At 33.5% G+C, this 23,062-nt stretch overlaps 1 protein-coding gene across 1 annotated transcript; it reads right to left on the bottom strand.

The window, feature by feature from the left end:
- Positions 1–800: 800 nt before the first annotated feature.
- Positions 801–21,525, bottom strand: deaf1 (DEAF1 transcription factor). Its single transcript, XM_058766269.1, has 13 exons — positions 21,059–21,525; positions 20,069–20,166; positions 18,736–18,865; positions 18,509–18,655; positions 17,184–17,323; positions 16,929–16,994; positions 15,338–15,379; positions 15,136–15,259; positions 13,962–14,090; positions 8,428–8,684; positions 5,923–5,988; positions 2,697–2,786; positions 801–2,620 (listed from the first exon to the last, which is right to left on the bottom strand). Exons 1-13 carry the CDS (start codon positions 21,237–21,239, stop codon positions 2,516–2,518), a joined length of 1,575 nt encoding a protein of 524 aa, XP_058622252.1. The 5' UTR covers positions 21,240–21,525; the 3' UTR covers positions 801–2,515.
- Between the last annotated feature and the right edge of the window lie 1,537 nt (positions 21,526–23,062).

Here is a 23,062-nt window from a genome sequence, read left to right as displayed (position 1 = left end):
AGCAACACACACACACACACACTCTCAGAATGGTGCTATATACAGTATCAGCTTTCAAACAACAGTAAACCCCACTGTCGTATTTGCTCTGTGTAGTATCTGTTGCTTCACTGACCTGCGTAATGGAAAATCACTACCGTTCTGTCCAGACGTGTCTCTTTAGATGATTCTGGCGTCACTGACTGGCTCTTTGGCTAAAGCCGTCGAGCGCCCTTCCCATAATTCCCCCAACAATTTTCTATCCCCATGTATCGATTCACATTTGGACATCGAGGTACGAAAGGGAGGTAATAAAAACACCGTCCTGCGGCAAACTATCAGCCAAGGGTGCTCGTGGGAAATCTGAAGTTGAGGTTGTGTATTGTATTCAGATATCCTCCAAAATTGAGCTAGGAACCTCTAAAGAAACTCACTCAAAATTGGCACAAGTAATAAAGTGTCTGAACACTTTCAGCACCACAGATCAGAATCAGACATCTTAAATGGGTCGCATTATAAGACATCAGTTGAAGGAAAGTTCATTGCAGTAGGAAAACTCACTGTAAGTTTCAGAACTCAAAACATCCTCCCTAGTGAAAAAAAGAGCATTTATTGAAAATGAGCTACAAAAATAGTTTAACAATATTAACACGACCACCTACAGTGCATTTCTTAATAACCCAATCACAGTGAAGTAATAAAAAGGAAGTAGGATACATATTGTCGCTGATTAGACTGACTACAGCTTATTTTTAACAAGATGTCTAATCATATCAGTCTGATTTTAACAGTTTGTTTGCTGACTGATTAATGAATGCGTCACAATGTAAAGCAGTTTTGTTTTAGAGGCCGATGTTGGCTTATAAATACTCATTTCACATATAGAGGTCATTCAGCTACATTAGCAAAATGGCCTGTTCAGAAATAGAGTGGTAAGCGGTCATGAAAAGTTCAATTATTATCGAGTGCAAAAACCCTTGACTAATAATTGGATTATGCAGAAAGTGTACAATGTGACTTCTTTAGGTGAACAACAGGGAATTTTGAATGTGAAATCTGGTAAGGTTTCTGTCCTTTGATTATTGCAAGTTCACGTTGGCATAACTTTAGGTCTGGATTATTTCGCATGGGTCAGATGTGTGGCTTAAAAACTCAGCTAATCTCTACAATGTGTCATATCCATTAAAAAACGTTATCATGATAATGCACTTTACGTGTGTGTGGCCACAAATCCAAAATCCATTGAATAAAGAGGCATGAAAAAACTCAAAGTTTCCCATTTATTTTTGTTTTGTTTTGAAAACACTGTAAAAATGTAATCCTTCATTAGATTTAGTTTCTGAAAATATATTATTGTCCAATTAAAGGAGTATTCACCTAAAAAAAACAAGAAAAAAACACTTCTGTCATCATTTACTCAACTTCATGGTGTTCCAGACCTGTTTGACTGACTTTCTCCCGTGGGACACAAAATAATATGTTTTGAGCTGCTCTTTGTGTGACTAGCTCAAAAAAATTTGGGGGGGGGAAATTTTTAAAAATTAGTATGCATGAATGAGATTTATATGCAAGCTTGTTTCCACCATGGGTTAAAAAATAAAAAAGGTAATTGTGACTTTTTATCTCCGATTCAGACATTTTTTTAGAAACCCACAATTCTGAGAAAAAAGTCAGAATTGTGAGATATAAATTCTGAATTTTTTCTCACAATTCTGACTGATCTCGCAATTCAGTTTTTTTTTTTTCGTATGTAACTAAAAGAATATAGTAATTGCGATTTTTAATCTCACATTTCTGACTCTTTTCTTGCAATTCTAAAAGAAAAAAAAAAAAAAAAGAATTGTGAGATAAATTCGTATTTTCAAGAAAAAAGTTAGAATTATGAAGAAAAAAAAGTCTGAATTGCTCAATTGCTTTTTTTCCATCATGGTAAAAAAACAGGTAATTGCAACTTTTTATCTTACTATTTTGATTTTTTTCTCTCAATTGCAAGTTTATGTCACATTCCCAATTTTTTGTCAGAATTGCGAGAGAAAAGTCAAAATTTTGATATAAACAAAAAATAGCAATTACCCATTTTATTTTATTTTTCTTGTGCCGGAAACAAGCTTTCATAGATTTGAGACCTACAACGGCGTGATTATCTTAAATTTCAGGTCACGTGGATTACTTTGACGTTTTTTATTTTTCCATTTAAGAGCTTAAAAACTGTTCATTTTATGTCTTCATTTTATGGAAATTGTGAGCTCGGGTATAACGCATTGTGTTCAAAAAGTCATACAGGCTTGGAAAAACATAAGGGTGAGTAAATGATTTTTGGTGAACTACCGCTTTAAGGATTATATTCACATACAAAATCCATAGTGAGATGGTGAAACCGCTGAAATGGTTCAGTACAGACGCCATCCATGTATGCCCTATATGTCACAGGGTGTAAGGGGGCTGCTACCACGAGGCTTTATAGCTAAACTAAAACACATGAACGGAAGCGATCACCCATCTAGACTTCATACGTCGCGGTCCTGTGGTGGGAACGCTAGGCCTTCCCTTTCTCCACCTCCACACCGGCCATCTGAGCGTCTTCCTGAATGCTGACAGTCGTGCCCGGCGGACAGCAGCTCAGCTGATGCTCCTTCCAGTCCTGCAGAAAGACGGATCCAATAATAAAGAGGCTCTAACCACTGTAATATGATGGTGATTGCTAGGGCTGGACTTGCCTTCCGCTGACAGAAGCCAGAGCAGTAATGGACTTTATGGCAGCCCGTACACTCACTGGACGCCTCTCGACCGCAGTTCATACACGTGTGCTGGAACACAGAAGAGAACATACTAGTGTTACTAACAATACTATTAAGAGAATAGTTTTATGTATGCATGTATATATCTTTTTCTCTATCCTATGAACTTTCAAACTTTATGGTTTTAACTTAAAAAATAAAATTAATTAGTCATTCATTTCTTTGAATCTCTTTGAATTCTACTTCCTTGCAATCAAATATTAATTGCAAAAATTTTAAATGGGAATTTAATTGTTCTGAATTTTGTTTAAAAAACTAAAAATTGGTTCATACAACTTGTGCTATTATTATTGATGCTTTAATCTTTAATGTATGTATGTATATACACATGCTGAAATAATGGCGGCTGAAAAGTCATTTTTGCCATAATACAAATAAATTACATTCCAAAATATATTATTACAATAGAAAAGTTATTTTAACTATATTTTACAATATTGCTATTTTTGAGCGAATAAAATCAAATAGCATATATACAGGTTCTGGTCATATAATTAGAATATCATCAAAAAGTTGATTTATTTCACTAATTCCATTCAAAAAGTGAAACTTGTATATTATATTCATTCATTACACACAGACTGATATATTTCAAATGTTTATTTCTTTTAATTTTGATGTTTAGAGCTTACAGCTCATGAAAGTCAAAAATCAATATCTCAAAATATTAGAATATTACTTAAGACCAATACAAAGAAAGGATTTTTAGAAATCTTGGCCAACTGAAAAGTATGAGCATGTACTGCACTCAATACTTAGTTGGGGCTCCTTTGCCTGAATTACTGCAGCAATGCGGCGTGGCATGGAGTCGATCAGTCTGTGGCACTGCTCAGGTGTTATGAGAGCCCAGGTTGCTCTGATAGTGGCCTTCAACTCATCTGCATTGTTGGGTCTGGTGTCTCATCTTGCTCTTGACAATACCCCATAGATTATGGGGTTCAGGTCAGGCGAGTTTGCTGGCCAATCAAGCACAGTAACACTATGGTCATTGAACCAGCTTTTGGTACCTTTGGCAGTGTGGGCAGGTGCCAAGTCCTGCTGGAAAATGAAATCAGCATCTCCATAAAGCTTGTCAACAGAAGGAAGCATGAAGTGCTCTAAAATTTCCTGGTAGATGGCTGCGTTGACTGTGGACTTCAGAAAACACAGTGGACCAACACCAGCAGATGACATGGCAGCCCAAATCATCACTGACTGTGGAAACTTAACACTGGACTTCAAGCAACATGGATTCTGTGCCTCTCCACTCTTCCTTCAGACTCTGGAACCCTGATTTCAAAATGAAATGTAAAATTTACTTTCATCTGAAAAGAAGACTTTGAACCACTGAGCAACAGTCCAGTTCTTTTTCTCCACAGCCCAGTTAAGATGCTTCTGACGTTGTCTCTGGTTCAGAAGTGGCTTGGTAGCCCTTTTCCTGAAGACGTCTGAGTGTGGTGACTCTTGATGCACTGACTCCAGCTTCAGTTCTCTCCTTGTGAAGCTCTCCCAAGTGTTTGAATCGGCTTTGCTTGACTGTATTCTCAAGCTTGCGGTCATCCCTGTTGCTTGTGCACCTTTTCCTACCCAAATTCTTCCTTCCAGTCAACTTTGCATTTAATATGCTTTGATACAGCACTCTGTAAACAGCCACACCTTTGAGTAATGACCTTCTGTGACTTACCCTCTTTGTGGAGGGTGTCAATGTTCGTCTTCTGGATCATTGCCAAGTCTTCACCATTATTGTGGTTTCAAAGAACAAGGGATACCCAGAATTTATATTGTAGGGATGGTCATTTATTCAAACTCAAATGTAAATATTCTAATATTTTGAGATACTGATTTTTGACTTTCATGAGCTGTAAGCTATAATCATCAAAATTAAAAGAAATAAACATTTGAAATATATCAGTCTGTGTGTAATGAATGAATATAATATACAAGTTTCACTTTTTGAATGGAATTAGTGAAATAAATAAACTTTTTGATGATATTCTAATTATATGACCAGCACCTGTATATACACATACACACACACACTAACACTAATATATACTAATAAATGAATAAATACTATTTCATAATATTAAAACTATTATAATATGAATTAATCATTTTTAGACCTAAAATGTTGTGACAACTATTAATATACAAATTTATGTTGGTAAAAACATTATGAATATGAGTAAAAACAGTGTGAATATCAAAGCACATATCTCCTGTCAAGTGAATGAAGAGCAGCCTGGACATTCTGCAAAATCTTCTCTTTAGTGTTCAATAAAGAAATAACAGGATACATGTTTAGAACAATACATGGGAGAGCAAATAATGCCAGAATATTCATTTTAGCCTCAACACAGACTGGCATTTTAAACAAGCAAAAGATCTATTGGCGTTTTCCCGTGGAGCATCTGTGTGTTTTCAGCTGCAGATTATGATAGTCCTGCTTCACTCTCTCTCTCTGTCACATCTGAAGCGAAGCACCTGCCAAACACAGCGGGTGATGGTGTGTGACGGTCAGTGTTTACACCGCCGGAGTCCGGCCCTATTGCGACACACGCCAACTACATCAGCAGAGCCCCACATGAGCCACATTAGAAAACTCAGAGCTCTGCTCCATTAAGTCTGATGAGCCACATTCAGTAATGCGGAAAAATATTCAGTGTACTTGCATATCTGTTACTGAGACTGTTTGGCAAGAATAAAGAACCTACAGTTAAACTAATATTGCTTGGTTAGACTATAATATTATTTTGAATTATATTACTTAGAGGTTTGTCAGATGGTTTATTGCATTTACTATGCAAACAGAAATTGAACAACACAAGAAAATGTAAAGCAAACCAAGCCAGGGTTATTATAAAACTAAAACCATCAAAAACTGTTACTTGAAATAAACATTAACACAAGCTAGTTATCAAGGCAAAATTTCTCCTTATTTATTTAGTTAAAGCTGAAGATAAATAACTAAAAATAAAAATAAAACTTAATAGGCGTTTAAAAAATAAAAAAGTAATAAAAAATGACCAAAACACAAAACAAAATAATTATAAAAGTAAAATTAAATTTAAAAATACAATGTATAAATAAAGTCAAATTCAAAATATTAATAAAGTATATTAATGATAACAAAATAACACCGATATGATAACAGAGAGAGATTTACCTTAATGATAATTTCAGTGATTTTCCCCTCAGGTTCTTCACTGAGTGACAGCTGACTCTGAAAGGACTGAGAGAGAAAAACATGAATATAGGGGTCATAGAATAAACTTCTCCCCTCTGGTCCACTTATAATGTCTGTAAAGGTTTCTTTGACACGAAACAATCATAATTTAGTTTTTGCATTCAGTTATTGTGGACGACTCCATATACTGAAACATCTCCAACACAAATTGGCTGAAACTTAGGCCGCCCTTAATGACATCAGCAGGAAGGAAAGTTGTTTCAGATTTGAAATATTTTGTTGAACAAATACAAAACAACCTTTTTTTTTTATTTGAACTATCATGTACTGGTGGATCATTCATAATAAGAACAGGAAAATGTATTTAGACAGATAATATCCTTTGACTTAAATGACTTTTTTCTGTTAAGCATAACATTAGCACATTTCTTAGACCAAAAACAGTCATAATTTAGTTCTTATGATCATTTTTCACACTTTTGTGGCCATTTTGCTAATGCATGTATATATAAACACCCAACAAATTTCCATATGCATTTATGGTTATGCCATCACAGTCATAAATAGTTGTAATAAATGCTCTTTTTAGTGTATATCGGGAAGTTTTGAGTTTGTTAAACTCTTTTAATTTTATTAAATTACCCAATTAAGTCCCCGTGCACTATTTTATTCCTTAAAATCCAACTTTGATAATCAAAATGACATGATTTTTTTTTTTTTTTTGTGAAAATAATTTCTTCATGCTTTAAAATGGCCTAAATATAACTCTACAGCACCTACCTCATTTAGCATGTGCAACTCTATAAATATGCAAATTAGTCCCCTCCACAACATCTCAACTATTTCCACCACTCGGTTAACTACATAATGGATAGTAGCAAAATTTAAATAATCTTTAATTGGTTCGTCTTTAAGTATATTAAAAACACCAGATAAACAACGTTAAAAACTTAATTTTCACCACAGGCAGTGTTGGGGGTAACGCATTACAAGTAACGCGAGTTATACGTAATCAGATTACTTTTCCAAGTAACTAGTAAAGTATTACTTTTTTATTTACAAGAAAATATGCGAGTTTTCTTTTTCAAATAAGTAATGCAAGTTATTTTGCTTTCTCATTTATTGACTGACTAAATATGTTAATGTAATGCATTACTTTCAGTGTTGGGTGTAACTAATTACTAAGTAATTACTTACTGTAATTTAATTACTTTTCCCTTGAAAAAGTAAAGTAAGGGATTACTCTTGTTTTTTCTGTAATTTAATTACAGTTACTTCTTATGTAATTGAACTTAATACTGTGTATAGACTGTAGAACATTTACATACAATACAATAGTGGATTTAACAACAAAATTTAAAGTCTAACCTTAAAATGCATGCTTTTTATGTACCCTTCTCACTTTAAATACTTTGGTGAGTTAATAAGTATATTGGTAACGCTTTAGTGTCCAATTCTCACTATTAACTTGTTGGTTATTAACATGAATATTTCTGGGATATTGGCTGTTTATTATTACTTAATAACAAAATTAACAAAATTAAAATAGAAATAGAAACTTTTGAACTGCGGGTTTCGTCTGGTCAGAGGAGAACTGGCCCCCCGACTGAGCCTGGTTTCTCCCAAGGTTTTTTTTTTTCTCCATTCTGTCACAGAGGGAGTTTTGGTTCCTTGCCGCTGTCGCCTCTGGCTTGCTCAGTTGGGGACACTTAATTTCTAGCGATTATCGCCGATTTGATTGCACAGATACTATTTAAACTAAACTGAGCTAGACAATGACATCTCTGAATTCAATAATGAAATGTCTTTAACTGAAAATTGAGTGTTTAATCTTATCATTATACATTACTGACACTCTATCCTCCAATTTGATACTGTTAAGTGCTTTGACACAATCTGTATTGTAAAAGCGCTATATAAATAAAGGTGACTTGACTTGACTTGACTTAAAAAGCACATATTAATGTCTTATTCTGAAGACCTTATTCTAATTCTTTAATCCTACTCAATTCTTAAACTTAACAACTACTTTACTAAATATTAATAAGCAGTAATTAGGAGTATATTGAGGCAAAAGTCATAGTTAATAGTGAGAATTGGACCCTAATCTAAAGTGTGACCAGAATAATTTATGTAGTTACTTGAAAGAATTAAAAGAACCATTTCATGTCTATCCTTGTATCATTAACTTGTCAAGGTTATAAAAAGTAATTAGTAATAAGAAATCAAATACTTTTTGGAGAGAGTAATTTGTACAGTAATCTAATTACACTGTTGAAGATGTAATTAGTAACTAGTAATTAATTACTTTTTTAGAGTAACTTATCCAACGCTGATTACTTTCCATAAAAGTAACGCAATTAGTTACTTTTTTTAGGGAGTAACGCAATATCGCAATGCATTACTTTTAAAAGTAACTTTCCCCAACACTGACCTGAGACCAGTTTAGTGGTTGTGATTGTTTGAATCCAGTATTTCTGTCACCTCTTTCCTGACGGTGCTGTTTTTGTCTGGGCTGATGGCGGCATGCGCTCCGCTCTGACTGGCTTGTTTGGCCTGTGCGATGAGCACTTTGAGTTGCTGGACGTTGTTGAGCAGTGTATTGGCCATCTCCTCCAGGTAAAGCCACGTGCGCTGCTCGGCCGTCTCCAGCCCGTTCATGAGCGGCCCCGCCGGAGAGGGTTTAGACTGCACCACGGCCTGCTGAGGGACCACCGCCAGCGCAGGAAGGGTGGTCAACACTGAGGAGAAACACATTCGGGATGAAGCCTAACCTCCGTCTCCAGAGTAATGAGCGATTAAATGTTCCTCTGGGACGTGATTTTGTAGAGGTGAACGGGCGTTCTGACAGGTACGACCTTGACTAGCACATTTACAGTCCGTCCTCATCTGATCTCCCTTTAACCCTGACCCACATTTCATTTTAAAAGCTTTTTGTTCTAAAAAAGACCAGGCGGGTTCGGAAATGTGGGCCGGACAGACAGGAAAGGACGGTCTCAGTCAGGACTCGACCCAGACGAACACTATTTCATGTTGACTACATTTGAATCTCAATGCCATCTAGGAGAAACAACTCATCTCATTTGTGTTTCTTTGTCTACAGGATGAAACATACGTGAACGTGCCTCGAAATACAGAATCTGAGCCTCAGATTGTATAGTCAAACATCAGTCTGTGTGTTTTAGCTCAAACATCTCCCATAATTCAATAGATCTGACATGTCCTGCTGTTAGGAAATACACTTTATCCCCTTATTTCGGAGATAAAAGCATCTGCCAACTCAAACATGGCTTATATCTGATAAAAAATACTTTGGTATTCGTATTAGGGGACTCAAACAGAATGAAGAGGTTATGAGAGAGAATATAAATTGTAGCTTTTTATTTTTGGCCTTTTTGTCACTTTTATTAATAGGGACGCTGAAATAATGAGTAGAAGAGGGCAAAACCGAATCGTGATATGCCACAAGCCCAGAGTTTCCAGTCATTTGAGATAAGGATTGTGGTTATAAAATCTATTTTATAGATATGCAAGTAAGATATATATGCTAAGTCAAGAATCACTATTTAATCAAACTATGCTACACCTTAAGCACAAATGACACATTTCACCTGAGTGTTTGTGTGTAAATATGGGCATATATTTTGTGGTGAAATTTTTTGATATATATATGAATAATATACATATAATATATATGAATTTTATAGAAACTGCTCTCCAGGGTTATTACAGATGGCTAATGGTAAAAAAACTAAAAAAAAATTTTTTGTACCTAAAGTAAAATAAACATGAACCGAAATAAAATAGAATATATATATATATTAAAATAAAATAAAAATGTTTAACTGAGCTAAAATAACAAAAACTGAAATAAAATGAATAAAAACTATATACTCATATTTACAAATAAATAACAAAAACTACTAAACATTTTTTTAAACACAAATAAAAATTTTTTTTTAAACACTAATAAAATAGAATATATATATATATATATATATATATATATATATTTATTTATTTATTTTAGCTAGTTGCTAAAATATTAAAATAAAATAAAAATGTTTAACTGAGCTAAAATAAAAAAACTGAAATAAAATGAATAAAAACTATATACTCATATTTAAAATAAATAACAAAAACTACTAAAATGAAAAAAAAACACAGGAATTTAAAAAAAAAAAAACATTAACTGAAATCAAATATAAAAACTAGTGCTGTCAAACGATTAATTAATTAATAAAAATAAAAGTTTTGTTTGCATTATATGTGTGTGTTCTGTGTATATTTATTATGTATATATAAATACACATACATACAGTTTATATTTTCAAAATATCTACATGTATTTACATGTCTATATTTATATTCATATAATTTATATTATAAATAAATATATTTAATATATAAACAACATATTCTTCTGAAATATATACATGCATGTGTGTGTATTTATATATACATAATAAATATACACAGAACACACACATATATTATGTAAACAAAAACTTTTATTTTGGATGCGATTAATCGTTTGACAGCACTAATAAAAACATTTTTATTTTAGCTACTTGCTAAAATATTACATTTAAAATGAAATTTCCCATTTTAATTTAAATCGATGTGCCAAAATAACTAAAACTGAAATAAAAATATATAAAAACTATAGATGTTTGTAAAAAAAAAAAGAAAAGAAAAGAAAAACACTAAGAATCACAAAATTTTTTTACCTAAAATTCAAATGAAAACCTGAACAATTGCTTGTTAGCTGATCTAAAAAACTAAATGTACATTCTTTATAAAAATAATTTTTTATTTTCCTTGAATCCTGAAAGGTGTATTTGAACTCACGGTGGCAATGCGTCTGAGCATGTGCATTAACCACTAGGCCGCTGCTCCTACATCAATACTTTGGAGGTGTGAGAATATACGCCCCTTTTCCAGTAGCAGAAATGCATTTTCTCTGTAATATTACGGTCCAGGGCTGTGAACACACTTTTTTATGGTTCTTTTCTCGAATCAGTCCAAGCGAGTCAAGGTCAGGATGCTTTAAAAGAGAAGTGCTGAAGCGTTTCGGACACACACAGCCTGACAGAGATAAAAAGAAGGAGAGAACGATGATTTCCTGAGACACGGAGCACAGTGGTGGATCAGTGACACAGAGCCGCTTTGAATCGGAGGTCACGCTCCCTGGAGCGAAACATCTACACTGGACGACTGCCCTCAACTTCAGAAATCAACCCTCAGACAGAATGATCCTTTCTCTTGAGAAGAGAGTAAGACAAGAATAGAAAGACTTTGAAAGATGGATATAAAGCGATGTATGGATCATTGGCTGTCAGTAAATTAAATAATTATTTTGTAAATATTTTTGTAATTGTACTTAAAGGAATAGTTTACCCCAAAATGAAAATGTGCTGAAAATATACTCTCCCTCAGGCCATTCAAGATGTAGATGAGTTTGTTTCTTCATCAGATTTGGAGAAATGTAGCATTGCATCACTTGCTCAGCAATGGATGCTCTGCAGTGAATGGGTGCCGTCAGAATGAGAGTCCAAACAGCTGATAAAAACATCACAATAATCCAACAAATCCATCTTTAAGACGTTTTAACTTTAAATCGTTGCTTCTGGAGTCAATATACCATAATAACGCTTCCTCCAGTGAAGAAGTCCATCTCTCTCACATCAAAATCCACCCACATATTTCTTAAGATCTGTTTTCGCTTGTAAATGGTGTTTGATTTGTGCATATTTCTCTCCTGGTTCAGACAAGACAACTTTTTCACTGGAGGAAGCATTATTATAGAATATATGAATAGTATTTTAGCCGGAAGCAACAGGTTGATGTTAAAACGCATTCATGATAGATTTGTTTTACACAAACATGCAGTTTTTCACTTCACAACACATTAACTGATGGACTGGAGCGGTGTGGATCACTTGTGGATTATTGTGATGTTTTTATCAGCTGTTTGGACTCTCATTCTGACGGCACCCATTCACATCCATTGGTGAGCAAGTGATGTAATGCTAAAACAAAATATTCAACGGAAAAAAAAAAAATGTAGCACATGACCTTATACATCAGGAATTGATCTGATTGTGAAACCTAAGAGGTCTTGGTGACATCAGCAGGAAAGGTAAACTGTTTTAAATAAAAGGTGAAATATTTCATTGGATCATTTCATTGAATTTAACTGAATATTTGTTTTATTTATTTATATTTAATTTGAAATAACATACCGATAAATCTTTCACAATAATGCAAGGAAAACATAGAAAGTTTATTTGAGTTCATGTTTTTAGACTTAAGTGTTTTTTTACGGCGGCCGAGAAGTGAGCTCGAGCTCGAAAGACAGCGTTCAACATCCAAACAAACGGAACTCTGACATCAATCGAACCCGGGTGCGCACCAAAAGTGCTAGTGTGATAGCACCCTTAATACTGTTTGATATAACTCAATTCCAGTTTAATTTTCTGAATAATAAGACTGTTCAACTCTTAATATGCCCCACAAAAATCCCAATTTAACACACCTCTGCCTGCTTTGGGGGGGGGGTTTCGTTTCCATTTGCTCAAATAGCAAAAGAAAATTGCCACGATAGTGTTTTCACAACTTATAATAAAAAAAGAGAGAGAGACTGAACGGAGAGAGAACTATGTCAAATTCACCGTTACTCCCAGACACTGTAGCCATTAGAAACACCTTGCCATTAGTGTTAACTAGTTTTTTTGTAATCTGATTCAAAGGTAATATAAGTACAGTGTTGTAAATGTACATGCATTTTTTTTTTTTATTCCATAGTAAGAGCAATTCATACAATACATTTCAACTGTGTTACTTTAAGGCCATCTCCGAACTTTCTACCACTGCTCTGCTGTTCTTTCTTACCTTGATTGACAGCTGTCTCGTCCAATCAGCGGTGAGTAATCTATTCTCACACCAATGGCGCTGTCTCAAACTATACCTACCTTTTGCGGTTTATCTGATTTGTCGTTGTGTTGTAATTTGTTATTTTGTTTTCAGAATTGTGATTTGTTTTGCACTTTTCGGGCATCGTTTTTTCTGTTAAGTCTTTAAAAATAACATTGCACAGAATGAAACAGTCTTAATGTCAAATTAGCTAGATGTGCCAAAACAACATTAAGTGAATCTAACAGCATCAAACGTTTAATTAATCTCAAAGGTTAATGCATTAACTTTCAGCGGTGCTTAATTAATGAATCATTTCTAGAAACACTCTGATGAAATAATAAGGGAACCTTTGGTTTCGAGGTGTTATGAAGTAACACATTCAAATGTCCCGGCATTTGCTCAAAGGATGGGTTCGAACGGTCCAAACTTGACCCATATCAGGACAGACCCGACGTACCCTCTGTCCTACAAATGTGGCATTTAACAGAAGTCACCCCAACTGGACAGGGTACAAGAACAGCTCATTACCAGAGTCTCACGCTGAGCTCCGTCTCACACAAAGGGGCCTAAAAATAACAGCCCTTTTGTTTCCAGCCAAAAACGAGCCAGAAAGAGGCCAATCCTGGGCTTCGGAGAGGGAGAGAGTCTCAACCTCACATGGCACGATCACAGACCGCCGACGGACCAGTCAATGACCCTCAGATGCAAATTGCACACAAAGAAACGCAAGCGCTCTGGCAGAGCTTTAATCCGATTGCCTGTTTTTACTCATCCAGTATACAAGGGGCATCCAGTTATCATGCACTTTGTTTATAAGTAATAATGCCTCAACTTTTGCAGTTTGAACAAATAATAAAAAAACTTAAAAGCTTTACTGGAAATGGACTGTCAACCCAAGTGCATTGCATTGTGGGATACAGTATACCTCTGTTCTATACTGCACATTTTGGCAAATGTAGTGAATATACATACTCAATACTTACAGAAGGTACTGTGCACAAAACCCATACTGCATACTTCTAAAACAGCAGTATGCAAGTACGTGGGTTTGGTTATTAAAAACACACTTTAGCTGTAGTGCTTGTGAAGGCACCACTCACCAGTTGTGTTGGTGAAGACGTCAGCAGGCGCTGGGCTGTCGGAGATGATGGCCGCCGTCTCTCCTGTTGCCGTTCGGTCAAAGGTCAGCGTGCCTGATGTGGTGATCTGTCCGGACGGAGTCACTGTAACTGAGAGCAGACAGACAGTCGTGAGCCGTTTCCGGTGTCTCCTGAGAGAATTACTCTTCCTGATCTTTATGAGAGACGTCAGACGGTTCGATATTCGGTCAGAAAACTCATAACCACCGATAAAAAAAAAGATATAGATCTTCGGATACTGGAATAATAAGATTATTATTTAATACTTATACAAAAATTTATATAATACACATTTGTATATTTATATTAAGTTTCACTTCAAAGGTTTACTATTTAGATGCAAGCATAAAAATAAATATAATTTTATTTCATACTATATTTTTATTGATATTTTTATTCCTTTGCATAATTTTTTAACATAATATTAATATTTTATATTAATATTGCTTGATTCAAATAAATAAAATAAATAAAATAATACAATCACAAATAATTATTAAAAATACAAAATAAATAAAATTATAATAAAATATTATTATCTGCATCTAACTGAAATACAATATTCAATTAATGATAATAAAATAAAAAAACTAAATAAATCAGCCAGATGCAGAAAATTATGCATTTTGTTGTTTTATTTTTGAATTTATTTATTTTGTTTTATTAATTTGTGTATTATATATTATTTATGTATTGTGTATTATTTATGTGTTATATTTTAGTCAGAATAATGAATTGCGATTTTATTTATAATTATTTTATTTATTTATGTATGTATTTATAAAAAAATTTTGATTGTTTTTTTTATTTATTTTAATTAATTAATTATTATTATTATATACTTTATATAAAGAGAGAGAGAGAGCGAGAGAGAGCATATTATATATTACATCAACGCCAGCTTATGATGTTGTTGCTGACCGACACAAAAATTATTTTTTCAATGAGTTAATTACGAAATTAAGTCAATTTATTTTCATTTAGCTGCAAAAGGATTTTCAGAATCTGGTCACATGGTTTAGATGGATGTTATTACCAGGTGCAGGTGGTAATCAGTCTTGAACGACAGCGTTTGACTGGATGTTAATATTGAGAATCACTATACAGAGGAACAGGGGAACGTTACGGATCTTACATGTTGCTCCAGGACCCAGGGTGATGTTCTTTGGAGACTGAACTTCCTTCTTCTCAGGAGAAGCTGCCCGCTCGCTGTCCTTCTTCCTTCGTTTATAAGGGACGAACAGTCTGACGGGGCCCGTCTGAAGGGCACCAGAATCCAGAATTAGTCTCTAGAGCGATATGACATCACGACTGAGACTTCAGACATTACAAATTACCATGGTGATGTTCTCTCCTCCGAAAGATCCGTCCTTCGTGCACTGCAGAAGAAACAGCCAAAAGAAAGTTTAGTTATATAAGCTGAATAAAATAAGACTTTTTCATTTCAGACTGTCCAAAAGATTCACAGATGCACAGATTCACATGCAACACGCTTACACTGTATATTTATTTTTGCAGAATATTTTTTTTAAATATTTATTAAATGTATATTATTATTCTTTTACTGTTTTATAATAATGTTTATATAACAATATTTTATATAATTAAAATCTATAATAAACATTCATATATCTGTATAATTGAATTTCACTCACTATTTAGACACAACCATAACATTTTTGTTTTAATTTTATTTCATGGTATATTTTTATTTTGATTCCTTTTTACATAACATTTATTTAGAAATATATTGCTCGTTTGAAATTATTATTATTATTTTTTAATATTTAACCTTATGATTTTATATTATTGTGTAATAATAATAATACTTATATAACAATTTAAGTATTATATCATGATAATTTATAATACAATATAATTAATATATAAATATATAGTTTCACTCAAGAACATGGGCCATTATCTTTCATTTTATTTCATATTACATAATTTTATTCAGATTTTTGATTTTCATTTGCATTTTTATATATTAATATTTATTTATAAATATACAAATATACACTTGTTTAAATACATATTTTTGACCTGTCTATAATTAATATTTAATTATTTTATTTTATATTACTTTTTAATAACAGTATCTATATAATAATAATTTATATAATATACTCATTTATATAATATGCTTATTAATATTCATATATTCACATATTTCTCTCAAAAAGGTTTAGGGCCAGATTTACTAACAGCGTGCGCCAGCGTCTTTTGGCGTTAAAATAGTACTGTTAGGATTTACGCGCAATGTCGAATTAACGCTGAAAAGGTGAGGACAGTTATTTTTGCGCCTGAACTTGAATATTCATTTGTAGGAGTTTCCTTTTCAGATGCAAAAGTTATGGGAGGAGAGTATTAAAATGAATCATGCAACGCGATTTACTAATGTTTGTGCTTGTCAAATTACTGGTATTTGAGCCATTATTTTAACGCTCAAAAAAAAGCATGTCTTAAACTATTTTGCACCTGTGTCATAAGTAGATCACCCGCACCTGATGAGCATCGGCTCTGCTTATTTGCAACTATGCTAATTTGCGCTGCGCTTGGTATATTGCGTTGGTCAATATGTAAATGAGATGCTGTGTTTGTCTTTAATTTGCATTTCACGTCGTATTTTTTTTTAACATGCGAAAATTTCAGACGAGAATTTCGGACAAAGACCGATTCATAAATCTGGCCCTTACTATTTAGACACGAACATCATTTCTCTATTTATTTATTACTTTATATAGTATATTAGTATAGTATTTTTTAATTTACATTCTCGTTTTCTTTGTATTCATTATTATATTCCAGTTGTCATTTTCTTAAAAATATATATTTGTTTTTCATATTTACTCTGAGTATGTGTGAACCCAGGTCAGTGGTATGATTATGATTATAATAATGAGATTGAGTCACCATGTCACTCACTGTTGACAGATCATCACAGCAGGCCGCACACGTACAGGACGCTGCATGAGGGTTCAGGATACGCTCCTGTCAAAACACACACACACACACACACACACTCCAGTCAAATATGGCAACAGGGTTGTTCTGCTAAATGAGACTCTAGGGATTTTTTTTTTTTGGGAAAGGTTCCTACTGTGATCTGTGTATGTCTGTGCATATTCTGTTGTGATTATGTGTGTGTGTGTGTGTGTGGCCTCCAAAGGCCGATCTGACCTGAATGAGACACTGTAGAGGTCGGCCAGCGTAGCGGATGCTTCTCTTCCAGTCTTTGCTGCTCGCTCTCCCTGACATGCCCTCAAACTCAGTCGGGGTGTACCAGTTATTGTTGTGTTTGATACAGCGCCCTTTGCCCCCTGAGGTCAAAGTTTAAAGATCAGTCACTGACTGTGTCCCAATTCCTATATTAAGCATCCTAAACAGTCATGAGTGTGTCTTAAATGTATGCCATTGTATGCCAAAGCAGCCCAAATAGTATACTATTTTTCAGTGGATTTCAAAAGAGTTATGTCAGTTAATAAAACACAACTGTTAATTGTCAGATCAGCTCAGGTCAATTAAATAATTTCAACAGATACAACTTTTTAAATACATTTTAATAACGTATTAGTCAAGGTTTAATTTAGCAATAACTGAGATTAATAAATGGTTTACTAATGTAGCTAGTGTAACTAACGTAATTAACTAATGCTAACAAATGGAATCTTATTATAAAGCGTTATCTTATTTTTGTGTATTATTTCGTACTTTCATGGAATCATTATCATCTAGTGAATTAATTACCTTAAAATTCATTGTTTGAGGTGTTTGATTAATTCAAAACCGGCTGTGAGAACTTTCCCTGCAATTTAATTTTTTTTAATTTTTTTACTTTTATGATATTTCACTGCTAAATGAAAAATAATATTATTAATATTATTAATAATTATTATTATTATTATTATTAATTTATAAATTAATACTCATTTTAAATGTTCAAAAATTAAGACAGCCATAAATATTAATATTGTAATTTTAGTTGTACTTTAAAATTAAATTATAATTATTGTATTATATTGTTTTATTAAATTATATATTTTCAAGTGAAATATTACAATAGCAATACATCTTATTTTTATTTGGTAATTTTTATATATTTATTTAGAAAGAAATAATAACAAAAATAATAATAATTATTATTATTAATATTATTATTATTATTTTATAGCCATATTCATATAAAATCACAAAAGTTTGACCAAATTGTGCAGCCCTACAAACAAGCACAACAAACCAAAATCACTTTTTTCCCCCTGGAAATAATCGCAGTTACATTTTCCCCCCAAATCGTGCAATGAACATACTACTGTGTAATGTAAGTATACAAATTAGGATGCAGCCTTTGTTACTGTAAGTACTGTCCTGATAGCTTCTTATCCCACAGATGATCATGTTTTTGATCTCCTGCACACTTCTAAGAGGTTTTCAAACAGGTCATGGACACACAGCTGAATTAGTTGCATCAGTCAGTCGTGTGCTGCCCTCTTGTGACGGCTGTGTACCTGAGCCCAGTCTGCTTTTGTACAGAATCCCGCTGGTGTTCCTGCAGCGCACCGGAAGCTCGTTGTCATAAACCGACGGATCCCAGTTGTACTTAGAGACGTCCTTATCATGTCCAGACGTCAGAGGGGTGCTCGGGGTTTGAGGGCCTGAGAGGGAAAAACAGACACACGTATAGAAATACATGTAAATACTGCAGTTCATTTAAGACAAAACAAATCAAATTTACCAGGTGTCATAGGTGTCGCGGTGCCCTTCAGCCCTGTGGCGTCTACGATGCTCCCATCCGTGTGCACCACGATCAGTGTGGCCTTCTGGGTACTCAGACTGTCTCCGATCTGAAGCGTGGTTCTGCCTGTCTACATCAATCAGTTAAGAAATATTAAATATGATATTATTATTTTGATCCAAAACATATCTGTCCTTGCATTTACTTCACACTAACCATAAATAAATATACTATGGTAGTACCATGATTATTTTGGACTAAAACTAAAACCATAAAACAATTTTTGTTACTTGAAATAAAATAAGAAAACTGTATTTCATTTCAACTAGCTAGTTGCCAAAAAACCTTTCTCATTTTCATTTAGTTTAACCTGATGTACTAAAATGACTACTGAAATAAAATGAATAAAAACTATTTTAAAAAGTATAAATTGCATAAATAATAATATTAATCAAATTAATATATATATATATATATATATATATATATAATATACAAATACACACACATACAGCATATATTTTGAAAATATTTACATGTATATATTTATATTCATATAATTTATATCATATATAAATATATTTCATATGTAAACGTTACATATTTTTCTTAAATATATACATGCATGTGTGTATATTTATATATACATAATAAATATCGTGCACATACATATATTATGCAAACAAAAACTTTTATTTTGGATGCGATTAATCGCGATTAACAGCACTAATATATATATATAATAAAATTATATTAAAAAAAACTAAAACTAATAAAAATGACAAACACACAAAAAAACTTTAACTAAACTTAATTAAAAAAACTAATTCAACCGACTCATAAAAACTATAGTAGTATCTAAATGATACTAAATAAGCCTGTTTTGAACATGTAAAATGGTTTATCATCATATATAAATATAGTTCTAATACATTACATTACAAAACATTACAATAAAGTTATTTAACATTATTTAAAGTTAACATCATTTAATACTTTTAGATTTTTACATTTTTTGACTGATTATAAAAAAAGTCATCCAAATAAAACTTTTTTCATGGTTTTATCATGGTATATGAACATATAGTAGTAATCATACAGTACCACAGTTTTGGTTTCTATCAAGGTATCATGGTATTTTCATCAGACGCCATCACTGTAACATGCTACGGCCAGTATTTTGTTTTGTAAGAGTGTGAATTTAGGTTTTCTTTCCTTCTTTCCTTTCCATTCCTTGTATTTTACAAAATAATGTATTCTGCATCATGTCAGCTTCAAGACTGTTTAACATTAGATCATTCATGGGTTTAGAGGCTGAAGTGTGTTATCTTACGAGCACGTGTTCAGGGATGGACGTTGCTGTGGCTACTGTGGAGGTGAACACAGTGTCATCTGAACTCTGGACGTCCCCAACAGTGACGGCTGTCACCTCTGCAAAAAAACACAGACTTTATGACTTTGGGAAGATGATAACGATCTTAGTGTTTGTGCACATGACATACTGAACCACATACGTCAAAAATGTGGTATATATGTGACCCTGGAGCACAAAACCAGTCTTAAGCAGCACGGCTATATTTGTAGCAATAGCCAACAACATATTGAATGGGTCAAAATTATAGATTTTTCTTTTATGCCAAAAATCATTAGGATATTAAGTAAATTTCCTACCATAAATATATCAAAACTTAATTTTTGATTAGTAGGACTTCATTTGGACAACTTTAAAGGCGATTTTCTCAATATTTTTATTTTTTTGCACCCTCATATTCCAGATTTTGGAAATATTGCCAAATATTGTCCTATCATAACAAACCATACATCAATGGAAAGCTTACTTATTCAGATTTTCTGAAATATATGTGGTCCATGGTCATATTTACATATACACATTTCAATTATTTGAATATATATATTAAAATGTAATTTATTCCTGTGTCACATGATCCTTCAGAAATCATTCTAATATGCTGATTTGCTGCTCAGTTATTATCATTTTTATTGCCATTCGTTATAAATGTAATGAATGGCAATATCAATGTTGAAAACATTTTTGTAACATTATAAACGTCACTTTTGATCAATTTAATGCGAAGAAAAGTATTAACGTTACTTAAGAGTTTGATGTGAATTGTTTGCGTTTCCCCCAAACATAAGATTTTAATATTAACGTTGGTTAAACAAGCCATACTAGTCAGTGAAAAAAGATAATTAAATGGGTTAAAAGGCAGCACGAAGTGCACTGAAATCGATGTTCATTGTTATCAATAATCAATTATTCGTTATAAACACAAAATCAGCTGATGCGCATGCGCACACTAACCTGCAAACGCGGTCTCGTCGTCGGGGTTCGGTAGAGACTCGGTGATGTCGATGTTTGCCGCTTCTCCCATCACAGTCATCGTGGCGACTTCGGCCTCCGATTCGGTATCCGAACCCGCCGCCTCTCCCGCAGACGCGTCGCCCAGCTCCAGCGCTTTCGCCGCCGGTTCAGTCGCGTCCATTTCACAACAGCGGCGCACGAAAGCAGCCGAAATTTTCCGAAGGATTGACGAGGCGAGGCGCGCGTCCCTCGCGATTTGTAAAGCTGCAGGTGTCCAGCGAGCGCTTAGTCAACTTGCACGAATAAATAAGTCATTTATTAAAACGGTGTTTTTTCTTCGGGTATGAAAGAAAAGAAAATGGTAGCAGGATAATGGCCTCCGAGTGCCTTTACTGGGGACGGGGTATCAACACAGGAAGGAGAGCAAGCGGAAATTACCGAATCAAAACGGAAATTACCGAAAGAACACGACGTAGCACGAAACTACGCTCGACAAGAGGCGTGATTTGTAGTCAGAAGACACAAATGTAGATTTCTTAAAAGTTGTTGCAAGGTTTATGCCAAAATTATTCGAAATTTTTATTTAAATCTTTAGATTAGCTGAATGAACACCTTAAAACACCTTATATATATATAAACCCTGTAATTTAAAATGTATCTTACATATTTTATATATTAATAATTCATATATATATGTGTGTGTGTGTGTGTGTGTGTATATATATATATATATATATATATATATATATACACACACACACACACACACACATATATATATGAATTATTAATATATAAAATATGTAAGATACATTTTAAATGTATTATTAATATATTTATATATATATATATATATATATATATATATATATATATATATATATTAATAAAAACTCAAAAGGATAAAAATGGTGAAAAAGAAAAAAGAAAAATATAAAAATTACCATAATTAAAAAAAAATGCAGTCAGAAGAGAACTACAAAAATATAGTAAAATGTATTGTTTTGATGTTCACAATTTCAAATATAATGTTACAATAAGGTTATCGAAATTAATATACAGTCATGGCCAAAAATATCAGCACCCTTGGTAAATATGATCAAAGAAGGCTGTGAAAATTAATCTGCATTGTTAATCGTTTTGATCTTTTATTTAGAAAATTCACAAAAAGCTAACCTTTCATTGGATAATAAGAATTTAAAATGGGGGGAAATATCATTATGAAATAAATGTTTTTCTCTAATACACATTGGCCACAATTAATGGCTCCCTTTTATTCAATACTTTTTGAAACCTCTAAATGTTCTCCTATGATGCCTGATGAGGTTAGAGAACACCTGACAAGAGATCAGAGACCATTCCTTCATCCAGAATCACTCCAGACCCTTTAGATTCCCAGCTCCATGTTGGTGGTGCTTCTCTTCAGTTCACTCATTTTCTACAGGGTTCAGGTCAGAGGACTGGAATGGCCAGCAGAAGCTTGGTTTTGTGCTCAGTGACCCATTTTTGTGTTGTTTTTGAGGTTTGTGTTTGGATTATTGTACGGTTGGAAGATCCAAACATGGCCCATTATAAGATTTCTAACAGAGTCAGTCACTTATTGATTTTTTATCTGTTGGTATTTGATAGAATCCATGATGCCGTGTGTCTAAACAAGATGTCCAGGTCCTCCAGCAGAAATATAGGCCCACATCAAATATACAGCAGTATATTTCATTGTACACATGGGGTACTTTTTATCCCTGTGTTCACCAAACCCATCTTGAGTGTTTGCTGCTAAAAAGCTCATTTTTTAGTTTCATCTGACCACAGAAGCCAGTCCCAGTTGAAGCTCCAGTCGTGTCTGATAACTGAATATGCTGGAGTTTGTTTTTGGATGAGCGAGGAGAATTTTTCTTGAAACCCTCCCAAACAACATGTGCTGATGTAGGTGCTGTTTGACAATTTTTTTTAAGGTTTTCTGACCCCGAGACTCAACTATTTTCTGCAATTCTCCAGCTGTGG

Source organism: Onychostoma macrolepis, chromosome 25, assembly GCF_012432095.1.
Source record: "Onychostoma macrolepis isolate SWU-2019 chromosome 25, ASM1243209v1, whole genome shotgun sequence".
Taxonomy (NCBI): domain Eukaryota; kingdom Metazoa; phylum Chordata; class Actinopteri; order Cypriniformes; family Cyprinidae; genus Onychostoma; species Onychostoma macrolepis.
Note: the sequence above shows the minus strand (reverse complement) of the source record. Positions and strands in the feature narration are given on the sequence as shown.